Consider the following 25775-nt stretch of genomic DNA (forward strand, 5'->3'; position numbering starts at 1 on the left):
GCAATGTGTCCATGCCCTTGGACTTTGTGGAAGTTGGAACTTAAGAGTTGTGAACCAGAGCATTTGGCCAAAGAAATTTCCAGGCAGCAAAGCATTAAGGACGCTGCGTGGCTACTTCTAACAGCCTACTCCGCATTATGGCAGCAAAGGCATAACATAAAGCCAGAATTTAAAAGGGAAGCAGAGCATAAAGATTTGGAAACTTAGCATCCTGGCCATGCAGTAAAGAAGTAGAGAGCCGGAGAACAATGCAAGGGTGAAGCAGATAAACTGCTTCAGACATTATCTGTTGCTAAAGACATTATCTTGGCGGTGAGGCAGCCAGATGCTAATAGTGGAGAAAATGAGAGGAAAGCCCTGCAGGCATTTGAGAAGTATGGAAGGGTGCCCTACCCATCACAGACCCTGAGGCCTAGAAGGACTGAGTTATCCTGGAGGACAGACCTGGGGCGCAGCTGCCCTCGGGAACCTGGTCCCTGCATCCCAGCTGCTCCGGCTGGAGAGGCCCCAAGTCTGGTTCGTGCAGCAGCCCTGGAGAGTAGAGGCCCAAAACCTCAGTGGCATCCACGTTGTGTTAAGTCTGCAGGCCAGCAGGACTTGAGAGCAGTGGAGGCGTGGCATCCTCCACCTAGATTCCAGAGGATGTATGGAAAAGCATGGGGGGCCCAGGCAGAGACCTGCCGCAGGGGCAGAGCCACTGCAGAGGACATCTACTAGAGCAATGCAGAGCAGGAAAGAGGGGTCGGAACCCCACAGAGAGCCCCCACCAGGGAAATGTCTACTAGAGCCAAGGCACCAGGACCCCAGAACTTCGGGGCCACTGGTAACGTGCAACACAAGCCTGGAAAAGCCACAGGCACCAGCATGGCCCACTGTGCTGCGCCTGGCAGAGCTGTGGGAGTGAGGATGCCTGATGCTTTGGGGGGCCAGGTGAACCATCATGCCCAGGATGCAGGACTTGGAGTCAAAGACCATTATCTTGGAGCTTTAAGACATAATGTCTGCCCTGCTGGGTTTCGGACTTGTTTGGGGCCTGTTTCTCCTTTCTTCTGGTCTATTTCTCCCTTTTGGAATGGGAATGTGTACCCAATGCCTGTTCCACCATTGTATCTTGGCACTAGATAAATTTGGTTTTGACTTTTACAGGTTCAAAGCTGGAAGGACTTTTGCTTTTGGTCTCAGATGAGACTTTGGACTTTTAACTTGGTGCTGGAGCAAGCTAAGACTTTTGAGACTGTTGGCATGGAATGATTGCATTTTGTATGTGAGAGTGACATGAGTTTGGGGGAGCCGAATGATGGAATTTGGATGTGTTGTCCTCACCAAAACTCATGTGAAATTTGATCTCCAATGTGCCAGTGTTGGAAAGTGATTGAGTCATGGGGGTGGATCCCTCATGAATGGATTAATGCTCTCCCTGGGGGCAGGGGGATTAATGAGTGAGTTTTCACTAGATTAGTTCCTGCGAGAGCTCTTGCTTAAAAAGACTCTGGCACCTTCTCTCTCTCACTCTTTTGCTTCCTCTCGCCATGCGATCTGCCTGTACCTGCTGGCTCCCTGCCACTTTCCAACATGAGTAGAAGCAGCCTGAGGCCCGTGCCAGATGCAGCTGTCCCAGAATCATAAGCCAAATAAACCTCTTTCCTTTATAAATTACCCAGTCTCAGGTATTTCTGTTATAGCAACACAAAACGGACTAAAACAATGGAGATGGGAGGCAAGGCTGGACAAGTAAGGAGGGGCAGGTTCAGTTGTCAATCCACAAGCCACAGAAGTGCTGTAAAAACTTTCAATGTATAAAACTTGTTTTACACAAATACACACACACAGTTACAGCAAAGGCAGAACAAAGCAGATCACAGCAATATGCAACAGGATACAACTGGCTGTGAGTGAGAGCAAAACCTAACATCTTAATCCCCACAGACAGTACTAAAGCATATTCCCTAGGAGCACATAGGAGGCAGTCAAAGGATTTTCCCAAGCTGTTGGCCAGCTGAATGAATCACAGGTGACAAGGCACTCACACTACTCTGCCATAGCCAGTGCTGCATTTTAAATGCTGGCTTGTTTGCTGTTGTCTTCCAATCATTTCTACTATGTGGCTAACAATTCTGGAATGGAAATGTATCACTGACACAAAAAGGCTGGAATCCACTGGGCTAGACACTACAGAAACTTTTTATCTGGTTACGGTGTTTTTATATATATATATATATATATATATATATATATTTTTTTTTTTTTTTTTGGACCGGTAAGGGGATCATAACCCCTGGCTCAGTGTTGTTGTCTGCACCACGCTCAGTCAGTGAGGGCACCGGCCATCCCTACATAGGATCCGAACCCACAGCCTCAGTGCTATCAGTGCCGCACTCTCCTGAGTGAGCCACAGGGCCGGCCCAAGGTGTTTTTATATTTTAAGCTGTATGTAATAGAAGCTAGTCTTGGATTCTGGAGAGGGAAGACACATACTGCTATTACAGAAAGACCACCAGGGAAGCAGCATGTTGGATGGACCAAAGAGGCAGAGAACAGTAAAGGTAAGAAAATAAAGAAGGAAAGCATTACAAAAGCCCAAGCAAGAAAGGGGCAAAGCAGAACAGCAGCACCAGGGACTGGACAGGAGGCATCTATATGTCGTGGTGACTAAACAACTTCAGGAGAAAATGGATGCAAGAAAAGCAAGCAGGATACACGCCCAGGTCTCTGGTTACTGAAAGCAACAAGTAAATCCTGACATAGAAAGACCCCATCTACCTTTGAAATAAAAGTGTTATCCAAAAAAGCCTCCCTTTTCAGGAAACCAATAAATTTTTTAAAAATTACCTACACATAAGAAACTAGCATCTATCACCTATATTTTGTTGTGATGCACAAAAACAAAAGCATGAAGAGACCAATTCTAGAATTAGAGTCAGCTCTGACTTGATTTTCCTAGATCACTGTCTACTTTGTGTCTGTCACAAAAACAAAGATACCACTGATTTAAAAAAAAAAAATAGGTCAAGGAATTTCAAGGTGGAAGCATCAGAAGCTTCCGGGATGGTACGGTCATGTGGTCAAAAGTAAGGTTGTTCTAAAGCATTTATAAGGTTATGGCTTCCTTTAAGAAACCCTGATATGCCCCACTCAGTGTTAAAGAACCATTGTGACAGAAGACTTTCTCTCAAGCCTAAATTTAAACTGCTCTGTGTAGCTCCTCAGAGCTCCCTGATGAGATCGAAAGCATGGTTTGTCTTTGGTCCCTCAGGAAGGAGCTGTGGATTTGGGACTGGTCTTTCACTACTCCTGCCTGGGTCTCATTCTCAAACCTGGGGAGGCACCACTGTTTCTCCTCCTGCCCCTGGGGCTTCTGAATGTCACTACAGCAAGTTACTAAGGCAAGTTCACACCAGTTCTTATACCAGCTGGGCCCTCTGTGTAATGAAATAACCCTTTTACTCGCTTTTGGCGGTTTTCTGTAGACTTTCCTACAGCGCTGTCCCAAGCCTTTCCCCCTGTTCCCACTGTTCCCAAGTCTTCCACTCTGGCACTTCTGAGATCTGTTCTCCACACAGCAACAGAGTGAGCATTTCCGATCCATCAGATTATGTCTCTTTTACTACCTAAAACTCTCCCGGTGGCTACCGCACCCCTTCCCATGGCACTTACCTAGTGTATTAGTCTGTTTCTGTTGCTTGTAACAAATACTCGAAACACGGTGATTTATAAGAAAGTGAAATTTATTGCTTACAGTTTTGGAGGCTGGGAAGTCCAAAGTACAGGGAACACATCTGGTGAAGGCCTTCTTTGGTGGTGACTTCAGTGACGGCAGGGTATCACATTGCAAAATCGCGGGGCAGAGAGAGGCAGACTCTCCTCTCTCTTCTTTTTAAAGCCTTCTGATCCACGCCCGACCACCATTTTAATTCACTCACTACTGCAGGTCCTACAATCTAATCACCTCTCCAAGGCCCCACCTTTCAATTACCATAATAGGATTTCCCACCCTCAGCAGTTACAGTAGGGATTCCGCTTCCAATAAATGAATGCTGGGGAACACAATTCAATCCATCTACAGCGCCTGGGAAAACATTGCCCCGGCCTAGAAAAACCTACATGCTGCCAACCCTTCTGCCACTCACCTGCCCACTAAGCTCTGGCCTCAGTGGCCCCAGCATTTCCTCCAGGCCTCTGCCCCAGTCCCTAGGAAGTGTGCTCACTTGAGATGCTCCACTCACAACTCTTCAGGGGACCAGCTCCTTCTTGTCATTCAGGTCCTAGCTGAAAGGTTCTTCCCTGACCAACCAACCTAGAGCAGCCATCCCAATCACATTACCCTGACTAAATCGCATTTCATTCTCATGATTTTCCTTTTTGTTTCTTTTCATGCTCCGCCACCCAAATCCCCCACTGAGCTCCATGAAAAGAAAGCTCCCTGAAAACTGTCTCATACTTTCCTGTATCCACGGAACTGTATCCCACCCAGAGCATGGAATACAGCAGATGTTCACTAAATATTTATTGAACAGATGTTGTCCCAAAAAGGCGTATGTAGTGGATTGAATTATGTCCCCCAAAACTCCCTGAAGCTTGAATTGTGTTCCCCAAGTTTAATATATTAGAAACTTAGCCCCCACTGTGACTGTTAAGAGGTTGGGAAATCCTATTATGGTAATTGAAAGTTGTAGCCTTGAAGAGGTAATTGGATTGTAGGACTGTGCAGTAGTGAATGGATTAAAAATGGTGGTCAGGGGCATGGTTCTGAGGGCTTTTTGCTCTCTTGTTCTCTCTGCTTCCACCGTCTTGCAATGTGAGACCACTGGGTCACTGTCGCCACCACCAAATGGACTTTGGACTTCCCAGCCTCAGAAACTATAAGCAATAAAATTAATTTTCTTTATAAATTAACCAGTTCCGTGTACTTTGTCAGCACCACGCTCAGCCAGTGGGCAAACTGGCCATCCCTATATAGGATCCGAACCCGTGGCCTTGGTGTTATCAGCACCGCACTCTACCGAGTGAGCCACGGGCCGGCCTTGTGTACTTTGTTATAAGCAAGATAAATGGACTAATACAGCCTGTTAATCAAAACAGGTTAATGAGGCAGCATGAAGAGCAATAATTCAATGTGATTTCATTAAAAATCAGTCTCTAATTTATTTCCAACCAATTCATCTGACTAACTGGAACACTCCTCCCTACTACACAGACAGCCCTGAAGCTGCAAGTGGAGATGCTTCACCTACACCCATCTCAACCCTCCTGCAAGCTGCTGCTGCACCATCCCAGCACCTGGAAGTGGTTGAAGAATGACAACCACCGTCTTACAGCAGCCATCCCTTATTTCCCTGTCCTCCACATCTCCCAACATGCCTATTCCACTTCTGGGCCTTTCCTACCTCATCACCTTTCCAGCCCTGTTTAAAGATGCCATCCAAGAAAGAATATTATCCAACACTCCTACAAAAGCTAACTGTCATACTCCTTCTCTCTGCCTGCAGACGTGGAAGACCTGAGACCTCCAACCAGTATCATACAAGATGCAGGAAAATAACAGGCACTCAGAAGTCTTCTTTGCCCAGGGGAGGTAACCACCCTCATATCATTCTTAACTTGATAAGAGAACTATTTACCAATCTTCTCATCCAGTTTGGCTTTAACTAAGAAAAGATGGCTTCATCTTTCTTTTTCTACTTCAAAAATAATTATAGTTCTGCTCTAAAAAGCAATATTTGAAGTTACCATTAGCCAAAAGAACAACCTGTCCACTGTTTATCCTGTCAAGTATTTAAAAACATTCTTACCCAGTCACCTGCCATCTTGAACACAGCATATGTTTGCAGACAGACATGGTTCAAATCTCATTTTCTGCAAAGTGACCAGGACCCTTTGAGCTTCAAATTCCTCATCTGTTGAATGAGAATGGTCAATTTCACAGTGTAATAAGAGGATCAGACGGGACAACCAATCTAAATCACTGAACACAGCGTTAGACACAAAGAAGTTCTGGGGAGAGGCTCCTTCACCTGCCCTGGGAGGGAAGTCAGAGGGCAGGGCTTCTATCACCCCTGGTTTACATATAAATTGTCCATTCGACTGTGAAAGATTAATTGCCTTAACCATTTTTTACTATTACTACTAGTAGTTTAAAATGGTATTCTATAAAAGTTTATTCATTATGGTGTTCAACTACTCTTCGATGCTTGTTCCTTAAGGGATTTTTGGTTGAAATGTTTGAAATTAAAATAACGTAGTAATAAGTTACAAATTTGTTTCTAGAAAAACAATTAATACATGAATTTCAAAAGTGAGTGTTCAGTACTTACTGGCCAAATGAACGTTTTCATTAAAAATCAGTTTCTATTATCACCCAAATATATCATTCGTTTTTTAATACATTTTATGTAGGAAAAAGTTTAAAATGACACCACAGTTGCTAAGTCTGTTAAAACTACTTTTCCATTCTCTAATAATGTTTATAATTTGCATTTCTTTGATAAGATAGTATGCAAAGTGTTTTAAGAATCACTGCCTCTTTAATAGTGTTCCTGAAGGATCTCCAAATGACCAAAACCTCTCCATGGCTTGCCCCTAATAAGATACAGAATTTGAATGTCTCACCTACCACTCCAACGTAAGTCTACATTTCATACACAGTCACATCATCTATGTTTCCTTTTCTTAACTACATCTGTTTAAAGAAACATGTTCTGTTCAGTACCTAGCACACCATCAAAAAACAGGTATTTAAATAATGTTTGACTTATGATTAAGTGGCATAAACTGAAAACACTCTGGATTCCTGAACTTTTACTATATGTCACTCTTCTTATTCTTTTAGTATTTGTAGCAGAGAAAGCTGGTGAGAGATTTATAATACAGGATGACCAATCATACCAGCATGTACTGGTCTGCAGTCATCCTACTGAGGGAGGCTGAACAACACAAGAGCTTCAAGATCGGCTCAATGTTAAATTCCAAAAGACTTTTTAAGGAGTGTCACACACCATGGTAGATTACCAAAAGAGATAATGGTCTACAGTATTCCTTAAAAGCTCCAGAAAGAAAGCTTTGTTTTATTATTTTTACTGTCTGCTGGGGGGAGTAGGAGGTGACAGGGGAGGGAAACAATTCTTCCTAGAAGCAGTGTATGAATGAATGACCCTCTGTGAACCTTCCAGATATATAAATTCTCTTTAATTTTTTAAATATAAGCAGGTGTATACTTGTGTAACTTTTTAAATAAAGTCTAAATCAGTCTCTGAAACAGGCAAAAACACAGAAATTTTCATGTCTTTCAGCTTTTAATTAATACAGCCAATAGCTGAAATCACAAGGCAACAAAACTAACTACAGCACATGAAATGTGAGATGTTTTGCACACTTTTTAAAATAGGTGATTTTTTAACAGCCTTTGAGAATTACAATTCTATAAGGATAGGAACCTTTCTTTAGGAACCCAATCTAAACTTTATTTTGGAACAGAACCCGATTTAAGCTAACTTGCTACATCACTGCACAACGAAAACGAAAGAACATGGCATCATCATATCAATCCAATATTCCAAATCTGTAACTTGAAAAATTTTTAGTTTGGAAAGTAATGTGAGTATTTATAAGTATTTACATTGAAGTTAAGCTATTGGACTGTGAAGCTGCACAAGTTACACATAATTACCTTTAGAAATATATAAATTCTATTGACCAGGTGTCAAACTGCTAAAGGTGATATTACAACATCCCATTTCTTTGGTTGTAGACTCTCAAAATCAGAAGCTCAATTGATTTTTATCTTACAGCATCATGAAACAACTGGAAAGAAGTATAACAATGCCTCTACAGCACTGAAAGATAAAATGCCATAAATTTTAAAATTAAACTATAATCAGTTAAATTGAGCTTTTTATTTTAATTCTGGCAGCTGGCTGGTACAGGGATCCGAACCCTTGACCTCGGTATTACAACGCCACGCTGTAACCAACTGAGCTAACCCACGAGTCCTAAATTGAGTTTTTTAAAATAAGCTATTATTTTCTTTAAAATATTATCTGTTAACAGGCTATATGACGACATTCAGCCTGCACTGTCAATACAGCAGCTACCAGGCACATGTGGCTACATAAGTATAATCAGTTTAATGTATATTTTCTAAAGTTCAGTTCCTCAATCCCAGTAGGCACATTTTAAACGCCAGGTGGCTGGTGACTACCACATTGAACAGCACAGATACAGAACATTTCCACTGTAGCTGGACCTATTTGCACCAGATATATGGCATCTACTACTACCAAGTGACAAAGGCAAATTCAAGCCCTCTGGTCTTCCATATGGCTTTGCTGAATAGTGTGTGTGGTTCTGAATGTAGTTTGTTTGTTTTTTATTTACCATTTCAGCAGCAGGTACAAACAGAAATTTTCATAAGACTAGTATCTAAAAATACAATTTTGTTTGAATGTAACACTTCACAAAATGAAAATAATGAACAAAAGATATCTAATATAATTTTGAAATGGCTGAGAATTTTTGCTTTTGATAATTGCCTCCTTTATCTGATAATCAAATACAAAAGTGGATCACTAAAAAGCCACACTCTCAAAGTGCAAACCCTTTCTTAAATGAAGAAAAATAAGGTGCCAAGCATGAAGAATTAATCGGTGTTTCCTCACCACGTTGTAGAAATATAACAGAACCAGAGATACTAACCATGGCAGGTATCTGAAAACCAGAGTAATTATCACTTCCATTTTTGCAGTACCCTATCATTACCTCTACAGTGATTTTCAGAGCTTGTATATTTATTTTTAGTTAGCTTACTAAAATGCATCCTCCATTTCTGGTTTTAGATTCAATTATCACTTCATATCCCACATAAAAGAAAACCACTTGATTCTGTACCATTTGGTGAGGTAATATGTACACAGTTTATCTGCACATTTTTAATATAAGGCAGTCTAAACAGCAAATTAGTATCTTTAGAATGCCTTAAAAGCAAATAAAGGAAAATAGAACTGTATGCCTAGAAATGGCTAAAACAGTAAACTTTATGTTACATATATTTTACCATAATAAAAAGTATATCAAGGCAACTGTCTACATTCTGAGACTGCACATTATTTCTTACTAAACATAATGCTTTTCCTAATAAACTGCTTAAAATTTTTCAAAATAATTAAATACAATACCTCACTCATGTTGGAATAAAAATCCAAGCACTTTAAAAGGTAACGGTGAGAAATATATTTAAGAAAATGGTTTTACTTTCAAGTACCCAAAATACTACAACATAAAGACACATACAACTCTGCCGTCAGAAAGAACCAGTCATGCTGCTAAACTGAATTTTGTCTCAAGAGCTACATAACTTTTTATGAATTCTGATGATCTGGTAAGAAGTTGGGAGAAGGGAAACCTCCCTACATTTTAAAGAAGGCCCAAAGGATACCCTGACATAAAACCAATCTTTAACGAAGAAACCATACTACAACGAACACCTGTTCTCTCGTTCTTATTTTTAGCAAAAATTCACAGACCACTTGTAAAAGTTACTTCATGACAAAGAAGTGTAAATCCAAAGAATAAAAATTCAAACAGCAAAATCCTTCATCTTTATCCATGGTACATATTTTAATACTGGGCATTCACATCTGAAACCTGACCTCATATCCAGGTATTACACTAAAATAAAATGTATAATGCTATTAATACTTTCAAATTCCTCGAATCCTGACAGGAGAAAATATCCTAAACCATCTAAACTAAATTGCCAATTCTAATAAGTTGTATGTTTGTCCAGTATGTGAAAATCTAGGACACTCTTCCATGACACAGGTAGAGGACCAGGGCACAGCATGTCATACTCGTACCCTGCATGTGTGACTTCGAGTAAACAAACTGTCATCACTCCGTTCCAGACTCTGTAAAAGCAGCAGAAAGTTGTTCGTGTCTCTGTTCGAGCCAGTGAAGCCATAAGAAAACACTGGATCGCGCCTTCGCGGGAGAGGAGCGAGGACAACTCCCACGCGGAAACACCATACAGAAGTCTGAGGACGCGACTGCGACCCTCCGGCGCCTCCGACAGCAGAAGGAGGCAGACTCCGCGGGCACGTCTCACCCGCGGCACGGGCGGGAAGCCCGAGGAGGCCCCGGAGAGGCGCGCGTCCCGCGGGTCCTGCTCGGCCAGCCGCGGGAGCGCAGCGCCCGGCGCGTCCCCGCACCTCAACTCTTGAGGGTGCACTTACCAAACCCGGTTTCCAGGAACACACGCATCGCGACATCAAGCCCGAACTCCACAGGTACCCGCTCCAGCACGCGTATTTCAGCCCAGTACAAAGTTTTACAGAAAGACCGCAGAGAACAAGGTTCCGGGCCCCTACTCTTGACCTTCAAGAACGACAAGAGTCAGGACCCGGCCGGAGCGGAAAAGTTCGAGCGGCTGCCGCGCCGGCTGCTCCGCGAGTTCCGGGGGCCTGGGGGACCCTCCCGGCGGGAAGGCCCGCGCGCCGCGACCGGGGTGGGGCCCGGAGAAGGGAGCCTCGCCGCGGCCCGCGACGCCCGGCCCGGCCCGCCCGCCCGCTTCCCGGCCCGCGGCCCCGGCGCCCGCCGTCCGCTTACCGGCATCATTGTGGACCCGAACCGCATCGAAGCCGGGAGCGCCGAGGGGGCTCGGCGAGCGAGGCCGCCCGGAAGGCGGCGGACCTGTTGCGAGGCGGCAGCGGCACGCGGGTCCGCAGGGCCCTCCCGCAAGCGGGCGCCGCCGAGTCCTCGGCCCGCTCCGGGTCGCGGCTTTGTCTCCTCGGCTCTCGCGACGGCGCGGGCTCCCTGCCCGATTCCAAAAACGTCTAATCCCGACCTGGCCCAGCCACCCCCGCGAAGGCCCCGCCCCCACGCGAAGGCCCCGCCCCCACGCGCGCCGGCGGCTGGGGAAGGGGTAGGGGAGGGAGGGTCCGAGGGGGGGTGGGGACGGTGGTGGGGTGGTCGAGGGGCGGGGCGAGGCGGAAGCGCGCCCCCGCGCGGAGCCGGGGTGGGAAGGCGACGCCCGCGGAGACGTAACGGCTGAAAGCCGAGCGCCGCCGTGGGCACTTCGGCGCGGCGAGGCTGCGAACTGTCGGGAAATGAGCCCCGGCTTCAGGACCGCGGTGGGGGCCGGCCCGACGAGCTGCGGCCTCCTGCGGGGCGTGGGCCCTCCCACGTACCGAAAGTTTCTGGGGAAGGAGCTGCGCACGTGCTCGTCTTTCACCATCTGCCATTGTCCGAATTCTAAGTCAAACTCAAAGGTAACTTGCTACGATGTAAAAGAAAAAGTGTACTTCAAAATGACCGAAGTGTTAGGTTTTATGTTTTGTATGTTTTACCACAGTAAAAATAAAACCAAAAAAGAGGCTTACAAGTGCGCACGCAGCCTCCCGAGGAGCTCTTGGGCCCCGGACCTTGGTCGCGGGCCGTGCACCCTACCCTTCCGCGGGGACAGCGAAGGCGGAGCCGGCCCGGGCCCCTCCTCCGCGTTCGGGATGGACTCCACAACACTCACTCCAGGAACGCCGAGAGTCACTTTCCTCTTTCTTTATACGTGATTCCAGAAAGTTAAGTGGAGTAAAGCACCTGGGTTTGTCTAGCTTCAAGAAGAGACTATTCTATACCCCTCAGCTGCCCAAAAATACCTATAAAAAACAAGAATAGACAATTCTTTCTTAGTCCAACATGTTCCTTACCAGAATCACTGTCAAATCCCAACTGTGCCATTCTAGTTACGGGATCTGGAAATACCAAATCAGGGCTAATTCGATTAGAATGTATCATTCTCAAAAAAAAATCTAGTTTAAAACCTAGTTATTGTAAGAGGATTATCCTGAGTTAAGTAAACACATGCCTCCTTTCGTTCAGTAAATATCAAATACTTATCCTGTGCTGAGCATTCTTTTAAGAGCTGAAACACATTGTTGAACAAAAGAAAAGTTCAACGGACAATAAAAGCAATGAAGTATATTAATAATTAATATTTACATAGGTGACCAAACATAGTTACTGGGAACAGATAAAAGAGGGTTAGAGAATGAGGCGTGCAGATGCAACTTTAAATAGGGTGTTGTTTGCACGCATCCTTGAAGGAGAAGGATCCTGTGAGGGAGACTTCCAGGCAGAGGGAACAGCCTGTGCTAGGTTGCGGAGATGGGAGCCTGCGTGGAGTATTTGGGGACCATCGAGGAGGCCAAAATAGCTGGAGCAGACTGAATGAGAAATGTGGAATATACTTACATTTATAAAGCAAATATATTTCACAGAGTCTAGTTGCCTGTAGTTTCAGGTTTGGCCTAACTTCCTAAAAGTACATGTAAGATGTTAATGTTGCAAAAGACAGGAAACTTTCCCCAGGCTAAAAGTCTCTGCTGTAAGATAACAATTGTAACACAGCAAGGTTGCTGGCTCAAGGACAGACAAGTTACTGATTGATATGTAAAGATACTGGGAAATTGCTGTAGGGAAAAACAGTGTTTGCCAAGATCAAGCTTTTGTTGGTGGATGATTAACCTTTCACAGATTGCATTATGGAATGTCACTTTGCTTATTAGCAGCCTCTTGTTAAACTATTACTCCACCTCTGTTCTTTTTCTGTAACTTCCTGGTCTGGAAAATAAATGTGGGGAGAGAACCCCAATTCATGGTTAATTTCCTAAGGAAGGAGGAATGCCATGCTCTTGAGTGTTCCAGGAGATTAACCCCTTTGGGGTCTCTCACTGCTCAGAAGAGATGGGCTTTGAGTAATCCTTTAGTGGCTCCATCACCCAGGGGAAGAGAGGTGACAAATCTGTGTGAGGCAAAGCAACAGAGAAGGAGAGTAGTAGGAGATGAGACAGAGTGACATGAAGGGCCAGGTAATGTGGGGCCTTACAGGTGATTGTAAGGACTTGGGCTTTCACTCGAGTGAAATGGGGAGCTGTGGAAAGGTTTTGAGCAGGAGAGTGCTGTGAACTGACTTGTAGTTAACTGGGATGACTCCAGCTGCCATGGAAGAGAGACCAAAAGTTAGTAGAGAACCTATAGGAAGCTCTTGCAGTCATCCATGCAAAGATGAAAGTGGCTTGGGCAAGGGCAGTGACAGTGGCTGTGGCGAAAAGTGGTCAGGTTTCAGATGTATTTTGAAAGCCCCAGAATTTCCTAACAGATTAGATATGGGATAGAAGAGAAAGAAGTTCAAAGCTTTTGTCCTGAAGGGTGGAAGTTGTCATAAACTGAAGTTGAGAAGACCATGATCAGAACAAGTTAGAAGAAAGACAGTCTGGAGCATGTTAACTTTCAAAACCTTGATAAAAATAGAACAAACTCTAATCCTGAAATATGGTACATTTGTGGAAAGCAAGAATTCTTTTTGGCAACCTGCAGTTCATAAGGGAATTATTTTGCACCAAAAAACCTATATTACATTCTACTGATTTTCATTATTTTCTTGCATACAAAGAAATCCCCCAAACAGCCTAAGATATCATGATTCCCTGTCATCCAGAAAGAGAATTCTGGATATCAGTCACTAAACCTCCAGTTCTCAACAAAAAATGTCTCATTACCACCTGAAAACTGATCACACACAATAGTAAATAATATGTAGTATGATATTGGCAGTCCTGGCCTATTAATCAAATGACTCCAGTGGAAATGGGAGCAAGCAGAGAAGAACTGGAATTGGTCCAGCTCTACTTTACTGTCTATTTTCACAAATGCCCTGCCCAGGGGAAGGGAGGGGAATGGACAGCAGCTGGTAATTTGTCCTGAAACTCACTTCCAGCAATTGAGAATTCCCAGCTGACAAGTAGCAGGTATGTTTATGTTAAGGGCAAGGGCAGGTGTGTGTGTGTGTTAATCATAGAAGGGTGAAACCAGAGAAACCTTGTCTGTGCTTTGGTTTCTTGCCCTCAAATTTGGAGCACACACACGTGGCTCTCAAGCAGATTTGTTTCCTTGCAAGTTTCACTTTTCTTCACTCCCGTTCTCACCTGCTTATTCTCCCAAGAGCCTGTACTTGGTTATCCCACACTATAATTCTGTATTCACCTCAGAGAAGGATAAGTCAAATTCCCACAAGCTGGGTAGGGAGAAGCTGACTTCTCTTTTGGACCTCACCTCACCCCTAGGCACAGTACAATTATTAACCATTGGGTGTGAGTTCAAATGTTTAAGTTCCCAGCTTCTTCCCTGTTACTCTCTGTTTTCGTCTGTTTTGTGTTGCTGTAACAGAAATACCTGAGACTGCGTAATTTATAAAGGAAAGAGGTTTATTTGGCTTACGATTCTGGGACAGCCGCATCTGGCACGGGCCTCAGGCTGCTTCTATTCATGGTGGAAAAGCAGCAGGGAGCAGGCGGGTACAAGCAGATCACATGGCAAGAGTGAGACAGAGACAGAGAGAGGAGGTGCCAGGGTCCTTTAAACAATCAGCTCTCGCAGGAACTAATAGAGTGAGAACTCACTCACTACCCCTCCTCCCCCAGGGAGACCATTAATCCATTCATGAGGGATCCACCCCCATGACTCAATCAGTTTCCAACACTGGCACATTGGAGATCAAATTTCCACATGAGTTTTGGAGGGGGCAACACATCCAAACTCCATCATGAGGTGACACTCAAGAGCGGGTCATTTTGCTTCTTGTTAGCAGCTCTGACAAGTATCCTAAACCAAAATAGACTGCCCAAGAACAGATGCTGTGAATCTCTGGGCTCCTTCCCTTCTTCCCAAGGGGAAGTAAGAGAGAACAGAGAAGTTACATACACATGAAAAATGCTGCTTATCCCTTCATGAGGTGGTGAGAGAACAGAGGTGTGTGAGACAAGTCAAGTCAGGCCAGCTGGCTTGGGAGAGCCATTAGCGATCAGAAGGGGGCTCTTGGGACAGTGGTCTCTGCTATGCTGCATGACCCCAAACAATACCTTTTTAGCCAACCTTTTTTACTTTCCCCGTCTCAGTTTCCTCTGTCTTTCATCACTATTGGGAGTTGCTTGTCTGCACACAATATTCTATTTTCTTCCTAAAAAACGCTATAGTGTAGGGAGGTCCAAATAGAAGATATTCCTTTGGGCACAAGGTCGTCTTGTGTTTGTGTAAAGAGCAGTCATATTGCCCTATACTCACAGTTCAAATTTATATAGCCTCTAGCATGGTGCTTTGTATATAATACACATAAGTATTTTAATAAATTAGTGAAGAAATTACTAGACACCTAATCTCTGGGAGTAATGTCAAATGTCTATTTTATAAATTTTATTTTTAATTGTAAAATATTTCAAAAATATGGAAAAGCAAAGAAAATTAAATAATTAACACTGTATATCCAACACCTAGTTTTTTTTTTCATTGATCAGTAAAACATTTTTGTTTTTATTTTTATTCTTTTTCTTTTTTCATTGTATATGTTTGTGGGGTATAGTTTGTTGTTTTAATACATGCACATATTGTCTAATGATCTAATCAGAGTAGTTAGCATATCTGTCACTAATTATTTATCATTTCTTTGTGGTTATATCCAAGGTCCTCTTTTCTGGCTCTCTTGAAATATACAATGCAATATTATTAGCTATTGTCACCCTAGAACACCAGAACTTATTCTTCCTCTCTAATTGTAACTTTGTAACTTTGTACCAGTCCACCAACCTTTCCACAGCCTCCCCTCTCCACTCCTTTTCTCTGTCTCTGGTAACCACTATTCTACTTCTATTTCTGTTTTTAATTTATTTTTCTTAATTGACCCATGATAACTGTATATATTTATGGAGTACAGTATGACATTTGGGTACATTCATACTGTGTGCAATGATCATATCTGGGTGCTTGGCATATCCGTCACCTCAGTCGTTTGTCACTTATTTGTGTTAGAACATTCAACATCATCTTGACTAGCTATTCAAAGATACCCAGTGCTTTGTCCACTGTGGTCTCCTTATATTTCTATAAAATACTAGTTCCCATTCTTCCTATCTCTCTAATATTTCATATCTACTGACCGCCCTCACCCCAACCCTCCTTCCTCCTTCCCCCCAACAGTCTCTAGTAACCACTATTCTACTCTCTACTTCCATGAGATCAACTTTTTTAGCTTCCACATATGAGTGAGAACATGTGGTGTTTCTCTCTGTAACATAATTTATTTCATGTAACATAATTTTCTCCAAGCTCAATTTCATTCTTTTTTATGGCTGAGTGGTGTTACATTGTGTATATAAACCACATTTTCTTTATACAGTCATCCACTGAAGGACATGTTGGTTCCATATCTTGGCTATTGTGAACAGAGCTGAGATAAACACGGGAGTACAGGTATCCCTTTGACATGATGATTTCCATTCATTTGGGTATATGCCCAGCAGGGGAATTGTTGGTTGTATCTGTTTTATCTGTCATTGTTCCAGAAACCTCCATACTGTTTTCCATAGTGGTGTACAAATTTACATTCCCACCAAAAATGTTTATGATTTCCTCTTTCTCTGCATCCTTGCTGGAATTTGTTATTTTCTATCTTTTTGATAATAGCCATTCTAACTGGGGTGAGATGATATCTCTTTGTGGTTTTGATTTGCATTTCTCTGATGATTAGTGACGTTGAGCTTTTTTTCATGTCTGTTGGCCATTTGTATGTCTTTCGAAAAATGTCAGTTCAGTTCCTTTGCCCATTTTAAAATTGGATTGTTCATTTTTTACTATTGAGTTGTGTGAATTCTTTGCATATTTTAGATATTAATCCCTTGTTGGATACATAGTTTGCAAATATTTTCTCCATTTTGCAGATTGTCTTTTGCTCTGTTACTTCTTTCCTTTGCTGTACAGAACTTTTTAATAATCTCATTTGTTAACTTTTGCTTTTGTTCTCTGTGCTTCTGAAGTATTATTCATAAAGCCTTTGCCCAGGCCTATGTCCTGAAGTGTTTCCCCTATGTTTTCTTCTAGAGTTTTATGGTTTGGGCCTTACATTTAAGTCTTTGATCCATTTTGAGTTGATTTTCATATATGGTGAGAGACAGGGGTCTAGTTTCTTTCTTCTGCACATGGATCTTCAGTTTTCCCAGCACCATTTGTTGAAGAGACTGTCCTTTCCCCAGTGTATGTTCTTGGCACCTTTGTCAAAAACCAGTTGGCTAAGGGGAAGCCAAACACAGATGCCTTTGGGCAAGGTGACACCACCACCCTGGGGCCCAGCTGGGGATTTGAGGCGTGGAGCCATGGGAAGCTGAACCCAGCCACAAACAGGCAAGGTGCTGCCACTTCCCTGAGCCCCAGTGGGGTCCTGAGGCATGGAGCTAGGGAAGCTGAATCCAGCTCCAACCAGGTAAAGAGCACAACAAAAACACCATTTTCACATGGGTAGCCCACCATAGCCACTGTAGTTGCCATGGCTGCCACAAAATCAGCTAGACTCTATAGCAGCAGTCACAGCCACTGTGCAGATGGCATGACAGACTCTCAACTGCATTGACACAAGGTGAGGCACCAGTGGAGACAAAAAAAAAAAAAAAAAAAAGAGGTCCTTTCCCTCCACAAAACACACTCCAGAGTAATAGAAGAAATTTGATTTACAGTAATACAGGAAGACTTGATCACACCTGTCTCGGTACTGGACAGATCATCTAGGCAACAAACCAACAGAGAATAGTTAATTTATCAGATGGAGAGAACAAATCTATGGTTATTAGAGGGGGTGTGAGAAGAGGGGGGGAAGGGAGGGGGGATTGGATAAGGGGCATAAAGCATAAGTATGATTTGTAACAATGAATATGCTAATAAAAATAAATTATAAAAAAATCAATTGGCTGTAGATGTGTGGATTTATTTCTTAATTCTGTGTTCTGTTCAATTGGTCTATGTGTCTGTTTTTGTACCAGTACCATGCTGTTTTGATTACTATCTCTTTGTAGTATATTTTGAAGTCAGAGTGGGATACTCCCTGCTTTGTTCCTTTTGGACTGGATTGCTTTGGCTCTTCAGCATCTCTTGTCATTCCATACACATTTTTGAATTGTTTTTTCTATTTCTGTGAAGTATGTCATTAGTAGTTTGATGGGGATTGCATTGAATCTGTAGAGTGCTTTGGGTAGTATGGTCATTTTGACAATATTGAGTCTTCCGATCCATCAGCATGGGGTGTCTTTCCATTTTTTTGTGTCTTCTTTAATTTCTTTAATTGGTGTTTTATAGTTTTCATTGTAGAGATCTTGTACCTCCTGGATTAAATTAATTCCCAAGCATTTTATTTTATTTTATTTTTTGTTGCTATTGTAAATGGAGTGGCTTTCTTGGTTTCTTTTTCTGCTAGTTCATTGTTGGTATATAGAAATGCAACTGTTTGTTTTTTTTTTTTTTTTGGATTTTCTGTTTCTTCTTGGTTCAGTCTTGGTAGGGCATACATGTCCAGGGATACATCCAGTTCCTCTACATTTTCATGTTTATTGGCATATAGTTGTTAATAATAGTCTCTGATGATCCTTTGTATTTTGTTGCTATCTCTTGTGATGTCTACATTTGCATTTCTGATTTTATTTATTTGGGTTTTTGTCTTTTTTTTCTTGGTTAGTTTGGCTAGTGGTTTGTCAGTTTTCTTTATCTTTTCAAAGAACCAACTTTTTGTTTGATTGATTTTTTGTATTGTATTTTTAGTCTTAATTTCAATTATCACTGCTCTCATTTTTATTACTTCTTCTATTTATTTTGGAATTAGTTTGTTCTTGCTTTTCTAGTTCCTTGAGATGTATTGCTGACTGTTTATTTGAAATCTTTCTATTTTTTTGATGTGTTTGTTGCTATAAATTCTCCTCTTAATACTGCCTTGGCTGTATCCTGTAGGTTTTGGTATGTTGTGTTTCTGTCTTCATTAGTTTCACATTCTTTTTAAAATTTCCTACTTAATCTCTTCTTTGGTAGTTCAAGAGCATGTTGTTTAATTTCCATGTATATGTGTAGTTTCACAAGTTCCTCTTGTTATTGATATCTAATTTTGTTCCATTATTGTGAGAAAACATGCTCGATATGATTTCAAGTTTTTTGAACTTGTTGAGACTTATTTTGTTGCCTAACATATGGTCAATCCTAGAGAAATTCCCATGTGCTGATGAAAAGAATGTGTATTCCGCAGTTGTTGGATGAAATGCTCCGGTATGTCTGTTAGGTGCATCTGGTCTATGGTGCCATTTAAATCCAACGTTTCTTTGATGATTTCCTCTCCAGTACTGACAGAGGGGTGTTAAAGTCCTCAACTATTATTGTGTTGTTGTTTATCTCTCCCTTTGGATTTGATAATAATAGTTTTATATATCTGGGTGCACCTGTGTTGGGTGCACATATATTTATAATTGTTACATCTCCTTGCTGTATCGATCCCTTTATTATTATATAGTGCCCTTCTTTGTCTCTTATTACAGATTTTAACGTAAAGTCTGTTTTAGCTGATAGAAGTATAGCTACTCCTGTTCACTTTTGTTTTCCATTTGTATGGAATATCTTCTTCCATTCCTTCACTTTCAGTCTATGTTTTCTTTGTAGGTGAGGTGTGTTTCTTGTAGGCAGCATATGGATGGTTCATGTTTTTTTGCCCATTCAGTCAGTCTTTGTCATAATTGGAGCATTTAATCCATTTACATTCAAGGTTATTATTGACATGTGAGGTCTTACTCCTGTCATTTTGTTGGTTGTTTTCCGATTGTTTTTTGTGTCCTTTGTTCCTTTCTTCCTCACTTAATGTTTATCCTTGTGGTCTGGTGGTTTTCTGTATTGATAAGGTTTGATTTCTTTCCCTTTCTAATTTATGTATCTACTCTATGAGTAAGTTTTATATTTTCAGGTGTTTCCATGATGGTTGTTATTGTTCTTTCTCTTCTAGATGTAGGACTTTCCCCTAAGTTGTTATTGTAGGGATGGTCTGGTGGTGATGAATGCCCTAAATATTTGCTTGTCTGATAAAGACTTTATTTCTTCTTCTTTTCTGAAGGATACCTTTGCTGGTATAATATTCTTGGCTGGCAGTTTTTTCTTTCAGTACTTTGAATATATCATCCCATTCCCTCCTGTCATATAGGGTTTCTGCTGAGTAGCAATCAATTAATCTATTAATAGCTTCCCTTACAAGTGACTTGATGTTTTTCTCTTGCTGTTCTTAGAATTCTCTTTGTCTTTAACTTTGGATAGTTTGACTACAATGTGTTTTGGGGATGACCTTTTTGAGCTGATTCTACTTGGGGACCTTTGAGCTTCCTGAATTTGGAGGTTCACATCTTTCCTAAGATGAGGGATGTTTTCAGTTATTATTTCTTTAAATAGGTTTTCAATGTCCCTTTTGTTTTCTTCTTCTGGAATGCCCATAATTTGAATATTTGTTGACTTAAGAGTATCCTATACACCTTGCAAGCTTTATTCATTCTCTTATTCTCTCTCTCTCTCTCTCGGCTGCCTATGTTATTTGAAAACTGCTATCTTTAAGATCAGAAATTCTTTATTCTGCTTGATGTAGTCTCAGATGTGTTTTTTATCTCATTCAATGAATTCTTCGATTTCAAGATTTCTGCTTTTTTTAAATGTTATCTATCTCTTTGTTGAATTTCTCATTCAGATCATAAATTGTTTTTCTGATTTCACTGAACTGTTTGTCTGTATTCTCTTGCATTTCAGTGAGTTTCCTTAAGATGATTAATCTGAATTTCTTTTCTGGCAAGTTGGCAATTTTCAATTCTTTGGGATCAGTTACTAGAGCATGATTTTGTTTTTTTGGTGGTGTCATGTTACATTGATTTTTCATGTTTCTTGCTTCCCTGCATTGATATCTGTGGACCTGGTGGAACAGCCATCTTTTTGAATTTTGTAGAGTGGCTTGTGTGAGGAAAGACTTTCACCTGCAAATGTGTCTTAGAGTGCTGATTGGGTACAGTGCAATGGTTTTGTTCCATATAGATGCAGTAGTATAGATTCTGTATGGTTTCTTCACCTATAATCCACTTTCATTATGTCTGCAATTGACTCAGTGACCTATGCTTTGGAGGATTGTGGCAGTGGTGGCATGGCTTTGCAGGGGGAGGGATCACTGGGTTGATTCACAGGCTGGGGGTGTGCACATCTACTCTGTGGTCAGTCATCTCTGGAGCTGGGATGTAGTTGCTGAATTGATTCTCAGGTTTGGGGTGCAGGCATGGCCTGTCAGGGTCTCTGGCACTGGTTTACCAGTGGCAGGGGTCACTGTGCTGCTTCTCTGACCAGGAGTGGGCCCACCAAGGGCACATCAGCCACATGGTCTCTCATTCAGATGCATGTGCAAGTAATGGCTCAAAGACTCAGGGGCAGGTCTTCCAGGGGTATGACAGCTGAGCTGTTTTTCTGAGCCAGGATGTGGGTGTGCTTTGGCTCAGCTAACTGAGTGCAGGTCTGCCAGTGGTCGTTCTGTTGTGCCAGCTCTTGGGGCCCAATTTGAGGTCATGCTTCCTTCTGTGGTCCAGGAGTTGGACAGCCAAGGCCAGAGCTGCTGAGCTGCTTCTCAGGAAGTGAGTGAGGCCACTAGGTGGGGCTGCAGTGAGGGGGCCCATCCAGATACTTCCTGGGCGGTGGGCAGTGCTGCTAGGTGGGGATGGGGCTGAGCAGCCTCTTTCCAGTCAGTGGGCAGGGCGGCTAGCAGTCCTGCAGTGAGGGGGCCCATCTGGGTCTTCCCCAGAAGTGGACAGAGCTGTTTGGCAGGTCTGTGGTGAAGTGGCCTGTCCAGCCACTTCTGGGTAGAGGGCAGGGCCACTAGGCAGGCCTGCAGTGAGGGAGCTGGTGCAGCTGCTTCCGGGACTGTTGGCGAGGCTTCCAGGCAGTGCTGTTCAGGGTGGAGCCAACTGCCCACTTCTCCAGGAGAGGGATGCACTTTATTCCCACCAGCTCGAGGACATATTCATTAGGGTAGAGACCCGTGAGCTGTTTTTCTGGCTTGAGGGTTCAGGCACACATGACTCAGCTGGTGGTGCTGGAGGGTAGGGGGAGGAATAGGGGGTGGTCTGCCTGTCTGATTTTTGGCTGGGGACATGGAGGCGTGTTAGTTTAACAGGACTAACTTCGGCTTCCCAGAGTGCACAACTAGAGTTATGGCTGCTGTGAGCCCAGGCTTGAAGCTGCCAGGATCAGGGTATTGTAGCTTCTCCTGTGGTTGTGCTGGGACAGGGAAGAGCCTTAAGGCTGGGGAAGCACCATGGCTACTGGCCGCAGGGCATCGACTGCTCCTGTAGAGGCTCTGGTTTCAAGATGATGCTGTCCTGAATCATCTTGGGTCACGAGAGTGGGTGGTGGGGAGTGCACCATTTGTGCTAGTGTTCCAGAGAAATGCAGTGTGTGTATTCTAGGCCGCTCCCCACACTTTTCTCTAGACCTGGCTTGCCAAAGGATCTGTGGGTCTCTGTGGTGAGGGTGGGGTTGGTGGGGGTCCTCTGCCTACCTTTTTGTGGCAAGGGGAAATTCTTCCTGTGCCTGGTGTCAGAGACATGGTGGCTGAGGCCTGTGTCTCTCCTCTCTGTGTCACCATCCTGGGCTTTCATGCTCCGTAGGGACTCACCAGTCTCTTGCTGCATCCCTACACTCTCCCACACATGCTCCCGTCAATATTTAGCTGTCTGCTAGCTGTTCTGGTCCTTTTCTGTGGGGGGAATGCACCCCAGGCACTTCTAGTCCACCATCTGTCTGTAGCTTTCCCAACATCCAGTTTTAACAAGCATGAAACTTGCCAAATTGCTTCAGATTTGTATAAAGAAATAAAATCTTGCAGATACATCATTTATAAAAAAGGGAAAGATTAGGAAATTTGGTAAAATTTCCTGTTAAAAAATATTCATTCATCATGTAATAAAACGTTAAGTGGCAAGAACTAAGCTGAAATGTTAGAGACAGAATAGGGAATACGAGAGTTTTTTTCCCTTCTGCCTTCTAGGAGCATTAACTGGGTAGAAAATTTGGGTCACAGAGACAAGAAGTGAGTTACTAGTAGTTGGTAACAAAAACTCCAGAATACTAATTTTTTCTTAGACCATTTTTACTTTGTTCTTGCTCAAAAATTGAGACAAGCCCCACCATGGCCAGTCTGACTGCTGAGATTGGGCTTCCTTTTCTTTTCTAGGAGTGCTCACCCTACGCAGCCCACCTCTACGATGCTGAGAACCCTCTGACGCCCCTCCGGAAGCTTCCTGGACTTTGCTCTGACTACTGCTCTGCATTCCACTCTAACTGCCACTCTGCCATCTCCCTGCTGACCAAAGGTCATGGCCTCCAGGAGTCCCATGAAAAGGATAGTGCCCACTTCTGCCACCTCCTCAATCTTCCTGACAAAGACTATTGCTTCCCTAATGTCCTGAGGAATGACCATCTCAACCATGACCTGGGTGTGGTGGCCAAGGACCATCAGGGCTGCCTGCAACTCTGCCTGACTGAGGTGGCCAACGGGCTGAGGAACCCCATTGCCATGGTCCATGCTGGGGATGGCACCCATTGCTTCTTTGTTGCTGAGCAGGAAGCAGTGGTGTGGGTCTACCTCCCAGATGGGAGCCGTCTGGAGCAACCGTTCTTGGACCTCAGGAGCATCGTTCTGACCACTCCATGGATTGGGGATGAGAGAGGCTACTCGGGGTTGGCTTTTCATCCCAAATTCCACCACAACCACAAGTTCTATATTTATTATTCATTCCTTGGCAAGAAGAAGGTAGAAAAGATCCGGATTAGTGAGATGAAGGTTTCTCGGGCTGATCCCAACAAAGCGGACCCCAAATCAGAGAGGTGAGTCATAGCCATGAGAATCTGCAACTTTATACTGTATTCTGAAATAATGCCAATCAGTCCTTTGAAATGGTAGAGGGGAACTTAACTAGTTTTAGAGCACTAGCTTAAAACATCAAGAAAGGAGTCATTGTTCATTAATGAGCACAGCCTAAGTTAGACTCTTGAGTCAAGGGTCTTTATGGGGTACAGCCGCCACCTTACAGTTACCTAATTAGAACCATGGTTTCTTGTCTTTACAGAGGGTAAGAAAGGGCCAGCAACCACAAAGTCTTGAGAAATGATTATGGATAATATCACTATATTAAATATAATAGCGGCCTATGATTATTGTGTGGCCATTAGATCCAGACCCTTTCTCTTAAATGTGGGATTTCTTGTCCTCATAGGAGGCTGGGGCACAAGGCCACAAAGCTATTGATGCATGGTCAGATGAGGACTTGGTTCTAACTGACCCCAAGCTCATGCTCTGTCCATTCTACCACCCTGCCTTTCTTCCTTCTCCTTTCTGCCTTGTCTCTTTCCCATAGTAGATAGGTGGGAGGACTGGAAAGAGCACGCTGCACTGATAGACTAACCCCTGCTAAGTCACTCAAAGAAAGGGACTGAGAGTTCTCGGACAGCAGAGAGTAAGGCAGGCCCTAGAACAGGATGATTGTTTCCCTGGCTCTGTCTACATCACGTGAAGTCGTGGTATGAAAGAAAAATAATCAATGAAGGAGTCATGCCTGGAAACAAGAGCCCTCTCAGAGCCCCAGAGCTCTGTTTTGTCATCCTGGGTACTCTGAAATCGGTCTTGGCTGGCGTGGCAGATCTTGGTGCACACACCAGTCATTTCTGGGTGTCTCAAGAGGATACAGCTTCTGCTTGTTTCAAAGCCTAATGCATAGTTTCTTTTTCTGTTCCAGGGTCATCTTGGAAATAGAAGAACCTGCCTCAAATCATAATGGTGGACAACTTCTTTTTGGCCTGGATGGCTATCTGTACATATTCACTGGCGATGGAGGGCAGGCTGGGGACTCCTTCGGCAAGTTTGGAAATGCTCAGAACAAGTAAGCCGGTGTCTATCTAGAGTGAGCCAGTGGGGTACAGTGTTCTTGCTGAGATGGAGTCAAACCCACATCGCTTACTGCAAGATGTAGTCCCTTCCACGGAGGCAAATGGGAGAAACATTTGGTTTTCTTTCTTTTAAATTTCAGATGAGTTAGGGTTAGGGTTAGGATTAGGGTTAGGGTTAAGGGCAGAATCAGAATTCTAATTCAGACTATCTGGGGCCAGAGTTCAATAATGCTGTGCTACCTAGATAACGGTCATGTGGTCACTCTGCCCTTTGCACTAAGTAAGCACTTGGTTCCCATTATTCCTAGTAATAAAAATATTGAGGTTAATAATAATACAAAGGTAACATTTGTCGCATGCCTACTGTGATTCAGGAATTGCATTAAATGCTGTATACACAATAACTGTTAACCCTTACATCACCACCACACTGCAAGGTAGTGTTACTGTCCACTGCTTTATAATAAGGAAACTGAGGTCCAGAGACCACAGTCACTGGCAGAGACTCACAAAATCCTCTTTTCTTTCTACTGACCACGTTGCTACATGAGGTAAAATAAAACCTGCTTCTTTTAAAATTCATAGTATTAGACCGAATCAAAGCGAAACCACCCTCATCATTAAAATACAAAATTGAAGGTGCCATTTGCTCAGGGTCACATAGAACAGATTCACATCAAACTTTTGCCTACTTATTCTCTTTGAGCCAAAAATGGGGGTCTTAACATCTTGTATATACAGTACAGTCATGCATTGCTTAACAACAGGAATACATTCTGAGGAGTGTGTCATTAGGTGATTTTGTTATTGTGGGAACATCATAGAGCATACTTACACAAACCTAGATGGTGTAGCCTGCCACAAACCTAGGCTACAAATGTACAGCATGTTACTGTACTGAATACTGTAGGCAATTGAAACACAATGGAATGTATTTGTGCATCTAAACATATCTAAACATAGAGAAGGTACAGTAAAAA

At 43.0% G+C, this 25775-nt stretch overlaps 1 protein-coding gene across 1 annotated transcript in view; it reads left to right on the top strand.

Moving 5' to 3' along the window:
• Positions 1-25775, top strand: part of LOC134390168 (HHIP-like protein 2) — a 125506-nt gene that overhangs the window by 93506 nt on the left and 6225 nt on the right. Inside the window, 4 exon segments of the mRNA XM_063113436.1 lie at positions 10022-10912; positions 11045-11173; positions 23084-23736; positions 24645-24788. Coding sequence (XP_062969506.1) covers positions 10022-10912; positions 11045-11173; positions 23084-23736; positions 24645-24788 — 1817 coding nt within the window.

Source organism: Cynocephalus volans, chromosome 11 (genome assembly GCF_027409185.1).
Source record: "Cynocephalus volans isolate mCynVol1 chromosome 11, mCynVol1.pri, whole genome shotgun sequence".
Classification (NCBI taxonomy): domain Eukaryota; kingdom Metazoa; phylum Chordata; class Mammalia; order Dermoptera; family Cynocephalidae; genus Cynocephalus; species Cynocephalus volans.